Source organism: Sinocyclocheilus anshuiensis, unplaced genomic scaffold, assembly GCF_001515605.1.
Source record: "Sinocyclocheilus anshuiensis isolate Anshui unplaced genomic scaffold, SAMN03320099.WGS_v1.1 scaffold1383, whole genome shotgun sequence".
NCBI classification, from domain to species: Eukaryota; Metazoa; Chordata; class Actinopteri; order Cypriniformes; family Cyprinidae; genus Sinocyclocheilus; species Sinocyclocheilus anshuiensis.
In genome coordinates, this window is record NW_015536550.1 from 518,235 (window position 1) to 526,294 (window position 8,060).

An 8,060-nucleotide genomic window follows, 5' to 3' on the forward strand; every position below is an offset into this window, starting at 1 on the left:
TGAATAAAATATATTATTATTTATTATAATATATTATATTATTTTATATTATTATCAAGCTTCTGTCCATCCTGTAATATTTACTTTACACCATTCAAGCAGTACCCAGTGGCTAAAATTAATTCTGCACTATTTTTATTACATTTTACATATAACTATTCTGATTGCCTCGAAACGTCACTTTGTAAAATGGGATGCTGATGCTGTTTTGTTTTTAATGCTTCCAATATTCATACAGTACTCTTCAGTGAAGTGTTTTTGTGTTGTGATTTACTGCAGGCTGAAGATGGAAGTCATGAAGAGCAGCTGGTCTCCTTTGATAAGTATGTCTCAGTCCCTGTCTATGAGCTCCCAGCGCTGAGTAAAAGCATTAGAGCTGAAAGCATTCTGTGTGTGTGTGTGTGTGTGTGTGTGTGTGTGCGTGTGTGTGTGCAGAGAATGAATGTGCATTTTCAATCAGCACGTCTGCTGATTTATATAGCCTATATTTCCCCCGGGAAAGTGCCGCCACACATTGAGTGTAAGTCTGTGGGAAACACTGCTGTGTTTATGTGAACATTGTGTTTTTGACATAATTGTATGTTTTTTTTACTGGCAAGGCTTTAAAACACATGCAAATGATAAATGTTTGTGTTGGTGAAGAACTTCAGTGTCAATTGAATGTAACTGTGATAGAGATGATAATCAAAAACAATAATAATAATAATAATAATAAAAACAAGCCTTAGAACTGCAACTGATGAAAATGTGCACTGTAATAACATTCTCTCTGTATAAACAGATTGTAGAGACATTTTAATCATTCACAATCTAATGTTGTCATATTGCACACCCTAATTTCCATCGAATCAAAAAGACTTATCCCAAAATTTTTTTTTTTTACTGAATATAATATTTGAAATCAAGCTTCTGTCCATTCTGGAACGTCTACTTTACGCCATTCAAGTGATACCCAGTGGATAAAATTAATTCTGCCCTATTTTTATTACATTTTACCTATGACTATTCTGATTCCCTTGAAGCGTCACTTAGTAAAATAGGATGCTGATGCTGTTTTATGTTTTTAATGTTTCAGATATTCATTCATACAGTACTATTCAGTATGTTTTGTTGAGTGAAGTAGTTTTGTGTTGTGATTTACTGCAGGCTGAAGATGGAGGTCATGAAGAGCAGCTGGTCTCCTTTGAAAAGTAAGTCTCAGTCCCTGTTTATGAGCTCCCAGCGCTGAGTAAAAGCATTAGAGCTGAAAACATTCTGCGTGTGTTTGTGTGTGCAGTAATGATGATTGGGGTAAGACCACCACTCAGACAGAAGACGTGGCCATAACAGAGGAGGACCTGGAGCTCATTAAAGAAAGAGAAACTGCCATTCAACAACTTGAGGTTAGTTTCCTCTTTTCCTTCCCACACTGCCTGCCACACACATTCCATTCTTCCTCTTTTTTGCCTAATCAATGTCTCAGAGTATCTGTGTTTGAAACAGAAAGTGCTGAAGAACTTAAACTACCGGTCGAAAGTTTGGAATAAGATTTTTTAAAATGTTTTGAAAGAAGTCTGTTATGTTCAACAAGGCTGGTTTTATCTGATGAAAAATACAGTAAAATTACAATTTAACTAAATAACTTTATCTAACTGAGACTTGTTATAGCACTTGCATATCATTGCTCTTTTGTTGATTTTGATTGCTTCCATTGTCCTCATTTGTAAGTCGCTTTGGATAAAAGCGTCTGCTAGTGCTAAATGTAATGTAATTTAAAAGAAACTCTTTTGTATCTTTAGTATATATATATATACAGGTGCATCTCAATAAATTAGAATGTCGTGGAAAAGTTCATTTATTTCAGTAATTCAACTCAAATTGTGAAACTCGTGTATTAAATAAATTCAGTGCACACAGTTTCACAATTTGAGTTGAATTACTGAAATAAATGAACTTTTCCACGACATTCTAATTTATTGAGATGCACCTGTAAAATGCTCTCAAACAAGCTCTCTTCATTTTATCAAATGATCATAATCACATCTATGCATTTTACAATCCTGCTACTAGCATTTTATTCAGACTAAATCCCCTTTAAATCGGGTGAGAAAGCGGGGGGGGTTTTTTTAGTAACTTTTGCACATCCTGTCATGCCGGGCTGCATAGACGCATTATGCAGCATTAAGGTTAACGATTAATCGATTAATTGATCGTTAATTTAAACGACGATCGATCATGGAAACGATAGAAAATTTACATCCCTACCCCAAACCTTCGAATGTTTCATGATTTCAACAAAAATATTAAGTAGCAAAAACTCGTTTCAGCATTAATAATAAGAAATATTTCTTCAGCACCAAATCAGAAAATGTCTTCTTACAAAAATTATTCAAAACTTTTGACATGTAATGTATATATGCAAAATACCCTCTTAAGGTTAGCCATTAGGAGGATCTTCAGTAGCTGTCATTATACACTACATTGACCCTGTTTACCCCTGCTGTTAAAATACAGTGCATTTCTCTATTCATAAATTACACTTCTGTGCTGTTGTCTGTAATTTTGCACCCCTGCTGTGATTCCAGTCGGACATTTTGGATGTGAATCAGATTTTCAAGGATCTTGCAGTGATGATCCATGATCAGGGTGAAATGATCGGTGAGTACAATCTGTCTCTAATCTATACCAGCGGTCTCCAGCCCTGCTCCTGGAGAGCTACCGTCCTGCAGATTTCAGCTCCAACCCCAATCAAACACAGCTAATCAAGGTGTTCAGAGTTACTTGATAATGACAGGCAGGTGTGTTGGAGCAGGTTTGAAACCAAAGTCAGTAGGAAGGTAACTCTCCAGGAGCAGCGTTGGAGATCCCGGACCTATACTTCACCACACCTCTGGTAATGGGGATAATTCAGCCAAAAATGAAAATTCTGTCTTTTTTTTTTCATGCATTATTCACAACCTGTATGACTTTCTTCTATGGAGCACAAAAGGCAATTTATTAAAGAATATACTTGACGTTTTTTCCCATATAATTACAATTAAAATCATATGGATTTGGAACGATGTGGTGGTGATTGTGAAATGGTGGCAGAATTTTTAGGTTATTAGCGGTGTTTAAAATTTAGTGTGCATTCAACAGGTTAACCATATAACGTTGTAGTATTAAACTTACACTGTCATATTTGATATGCAGATTTATAAGGGCTCTAAATTGTCAACATGATCAAAACTTTTCTTTAGAAAACTGTTGTTCCTCAACTTTCAAGTCATGGTTCTTATGTCTTTGTGCTGTGAAAACTTTACTGATTTTTATGAAGTAAATATAACTTTTATATTGTTAGTAGTATTTCAAGATGACCGCTTACTGGACTGAAGCAATTTAGGTTTACTTGATTATCCATACATAATTTTTAGAAAAAAAACACGTGTTAAAATATGCATATTTTTGCTGAGTTTGGGCCTCTGTAAAAATTTGAAGTTTTTTTCCCCCTCAAGTATGAGCTCCATATTCTCAACCATAAACACATGCAAACTTTTTTTTTTTGTATATATATATATATATATATATTTTTTTTTTTTTTTTTTTTTTTTTTGCATTCAACAGGTTAACCCTACAACGTTGTAGAATCAAGCTTACACTGTCATATTTGATATGCCAATTTTTAAGGCCTCTAAATTGTCAACATGGGGAAAAATATGTTCCTCAACTTTCAGGTCATGGTTCACATGTCTTTGTGCTGTGAAAACGTTCCTTTTTTTAATTAAGTAAATATAACTTTTATATTGTTAGTAATACTTCAGGATGAACACTTACTGGACTGAAGCAACTTAGGTTTACTTGATTATCCATACATAATTTTTTAGAAAAAAAAACATGTTAATATGTGTATATTTTTCCTGGGTTTAGGCCTCTGAATAAAATTGGTATGTTTTTTTCCCTCCTCAAGTATGAGCTCCATATTCTCATTTATTTATTTTGTCTAAATGGAATAATAAACTGTTCCATTACATTCTGACTATTTCGTATTTTAAGCATTACAGGTTTAAATGGCTATATGACACATCTGAGTTTACTGTCAAAGCATCTGAATCAAGAAATGCACTTATATCTGTTAATAGTGTAAACTGAGTATGTTTAACATAAAGTTGTCATATCGTCTAAAACACCCTGTAATCAAATAACTATGTGTGATTACAGATAGCATAGAGGCTAATGTGGAGAGTGCAGAAGTGCATGTGGAGAGAGGAGCTGAGCAGCTCCAGAGAGCATCTCACTATCAGGTACAGCAAGAGCTTCAGCAGTACACACAAACACAGCTATGGCATTTTAGATGTGTATCAAAAATGTGGCGAGATGGTAGAATCCAAAGCCATGCATGTAGCATACATATTTAAAGATAATGAGACTATTTTCTGTCTTTCACTGTAGCAAAAGTCTCGTAAGAAGATGTGCATCCTGGCAGTGGTCCTTGCCTTATTGGTCGGTGTTATCGCCCTTATCATCTGGGCGTCGACAAAGTGAAGATCCTTCCTCTACCCTTCCCCTTTTTCTCTCATTTCTTTATTTAATTTATTTTCTCGCTCGCAAACCCAGTGCCATCCACATGGGAAGGGAGGTCAAAGGCTCTCAGCAGCACCTGTAGGTCCATCTCTGTAGTTTTGCAGGGTTAGATACAGTATGAAGTGGCTTAAGCGAATGTAACATTCCCTAGACTCTCCCCTCCGGACACTTAGTTCTTAATGAAGGAGGATGAGCTCTCGGATGGGGTGGGAAAAAGTGATATAATTGATTCTTGTGATATATTTCTAGCACTAACACTACTTTACATTTCTTAATAAATCCAGGTTATTTCATTTTGAGAATTTCATTGGATTGCGATAAGATGTAAAAATTACATTTTGATGACTGAATTTTTTTTTACATCTTACTGTAATATAATTTTGGCTTTAGATGTTTCGTACATTGTACATTTCAACTCTTTCAGATTTGTCAAGTCACTCCAAAGGTTAACAACAAACTGCTTAGATGAGCTGCAAAATTAATCGTACATTAGACACCATGTTATTAATACCGTAAACCAGTAGACTAGTAGAACTGCAAATATGAAGCAGCAATGATACCTAAAGCTCAAACATTTCTCAACTTCAGTTTCAATACTGTTACCGGTGTTAACTGATAGGTTTATTATACAGGTCTATTATATGGTGGTCATATAGCTGTAAATGTGTTGTATAAGAACTCGTAATCAATATTATGGCTGAAATTGAATTGTATATTACAACATTAAAAGTCTGCACAGTACATAAAAATGATGTAAAAAGATTTGCACCCATACTTTTAGAACATGCAAAAAGGATTGTCCCTTTTCTTTTTTAAAAATTGATTTATATGACTTCTATGAGTATGTGAGTAAAGAAATAGTGTCTTAATCAAACCTGCCTTTCTGATTCTCTCTTAGAAATGTTGACGCCACATTTAGCAGTGGTGAAATGAGCACTGTGAATGTGAGCAGTCAGGATATGCTATATATTTCAGAAAGTACACCGTGTACACTATATTAACCCAGTGTTCTCTGCAGTGTGTTGATTGGCTTTGGTTGTGTGTGCTAATTAAAGTTTATTACCCTCAAGGCTTACCATTAAAAATAGCCAAACTTTGCCAGGCAACTAGTGTAACTGTTTTGGCTTTAGACATGAATGAAACCACAAATGCTGTGGCTTTTTGAGGGCCGGTTTTTAATGGATCAGACTTGATCCAGAAATGTCATCTGGTGGACAATAATAAGAAGCCACCCAGAAACAACTAACTGGTACATTTTAGCAGATGCATAAAAAGTGCTTAACCATTCAGGCAAATTCATAGCAATACCCTGATTTCATGGCAAATGTAATTGCTGTATACATTCAGGTATGCATGCTCATAATAGAAATATTATAGACTCAACAGCAGATGTCAGTGTAAAACAAGTTTTGGGGATTTAAGACATTGTTTCTACTGAGGGTATAACCCACAGTACCAGCCAAGTATTGCTATCATGTATGTCTTTTTTGTCCTGTGCATTCTTTTTTTTTTATTTTTAGAAATGGTACTTTCATACTTGTTACAAAGTTAGGTAGTATGTTACAAAGCAAACTGCTACCAGTGTGATTATTTTAGAATTCCTTCTAACAAAGTTCAGCTTTCCGTTGGACCTGAAATAGTAATGTTAGCTTAACTCTTAGAAGTAAATACATATGCTTAAACCCAAATTATTTGCTGCCGTTTAACGAAATGACTAACCTTTAATTCTCCTCATAATCTGACTCAATATTATTCTGACTGAGCCTCTGCGCGAACCCAGAGATCATGATGGATGCGTTGCTCACATTCTGTGGTGGAGCAGTCAGTGGTTAATGCCAAGGAGCAGCTTGCCCTTTGCAGTCAAATGACTGATAGTTATGAAAACACAGTTTTATTATATAAATGCTGTGTGTTCTTCTGCTCTTAGTTTGTAGTCAGTGAATGATGTTTGCAAAATATAGTAATTACTCTGCAAGCTATGAATCTGTGTTATTATATGTCCAGTGTGATTAAATTGGATGAATATGATTACAGATCGAAGAGCATCACCGGTTGTCTAAATGATTGGCCCTGCTTGCAGTGTTGGTCAGGTTAGCAGGTATGAACATGGTAAAATTCAAATGAAGCAGAACACAAGGCTGTGAAATGATACAGCAGGGGGAATTCCTGGCTTGGTTACACAGCGCTGCCTGCTGCAGGGAAGACATTGATAAAACCTCTCAGACCAACCTGGTCTGAGATTTCCCATCAGTGCTGCTCATAGCTCATGTCCCTCATTTCATGCTCCCCATAGCTGGCTGCATCCTCAAACGAATCCTGGAAATGGTGTGGGATTCATCAGGCTGGTTAATGGGTATGGATACGGTTCAAGACTTTGATTTTCGGCTCTCATGTGCATCTGTTGCTTAATCTGGCTCCAAACCTACAGCTGAGCTGTCACCATGAGCCCAGAGTGCTCGCTTGTTTGATCTACTTTAGTGAGTGCACCAAGAACAGGTGACTTGTCTTTTCTGGAAATTCAGAACAGAATATTCAGGATTGAGTAATTACTGAGAGGTAGTAAACAACAGTCAAAGGCTGTTTTCTCTTCCTCAATCTAGGCCAGTTCAACTCTGGTACCAAACTTGCCCAAATCCTATACTCTAAGGGTGCTTTCACACCTGGCCCGTTGTTTCGGAACCTGGCGCATTTCCCCCTTAGCTCGGTTCATTTGGGCATATGTGAACACGGCAATCGCGCTCGGATCCACGCCAAAACAATCGGTCCGAGATCGCCTGATCAGGGTGGTCTTGGCTTGATTGAAAATTAACTCTGGAGCGGTTCGGTTGTAGTGAGAAAGCAATCCGATCCAACGGACCAACGAACCAGGCTATATCACAATGTATGATGGGTAATTACGTAAGTTCCGTGAAAAGCATTAGCTTTGTTGTTTTGCTAATACCTCAAAATGAACCTGTGAATGTCTGTGGGTGAGCATGTCTTCGCCATTCACAATCAAAGCGCACTTTTTCATTTTATAATGCCGTCTTGTTGCTCTTCTTCGTAGTAGGGGCATTTTAAAAATGTTTTCCAGATGAATCCTGGACTCCTGCTCAAAATGATGAATTAATATAACGACAGCTACAAAAAAAACAACAACAACAATAAGCCCGCGAAGCTGTTGTCGTTCCATCCTGATGGTTGACAGCCGTGACAGCAATCTAAGTGGAATCCCGGAAAATAAACAGTGGAACTTTGACCAACGAGAGAACAGTTTACTCGCGCGTCACTTGTATTAACAAATTTGGTCCATTTAGAAACTTTGCCGTGTGAAAGCGAACCCCACCAAGAATAAAAAGCAACATTGTAATAATTTTAATCCCTGTTTCGGAACAAAGCAATCGATCTACAGGTGTGAAAGCACCCTAAAGACATTCTCTTTAGCCCTGGACAAGTGTTTAAGGTTTTAAGTCTATTTTAAGCAATAAAAAAGGAGCTATAGGGGCTTTCGCACCAGAGGAACCTTTTCATAGTTCCTAGAA

The 8,060-nt window shown here is 36.7% G+C and overlaps 1 protein-coding gene across 2 annotated transcripts in view; it reads left to right on the plus strand.

The window, feature by feature from the left end:
• LOC107700764 (syntaxin-12-like) overlaps positions 1 to 5,413 on the plus strand; it is a 9,825-nt gene extending 4,412 nt beyond the window's left edge. The window contains exons 6-10 of one of the 2 annotated variants that reach the window (XM_016502577.1): positions 280 to 323; positions 1,277 to 1,382; positions 2,565 to 2,637; positions 4,177 to 4,259; positions 4,408 to 5,413. In XM_016502577.1, coding sequence (XP_016358063.1) covers positions 280 to 323; positions 1,277 to 1,382; positions 2,565 to 2,637; positions 4,177 to 4,259; positions 4,408 to 4,500 — 399 coding nt within the window. In that variant the 3' untranslated portion in view covers positions 4,501 to 5,413. Of the gene's footprint in view, positions 1 to 279; positions 324 to 1,146; positions 1,191 to 1,276; positions 1,383 to 2,564; positions 2,638 to 4,176; positions 4,260 to 4,407 lie in introns of both variants that reach the window. The other variant, XM_016502569.1, reaches the window with a different exon arrangement.
• The last annotated feature ends 2,647 nt before the right edge of the window (positions 5,414 to 8,060 follow it).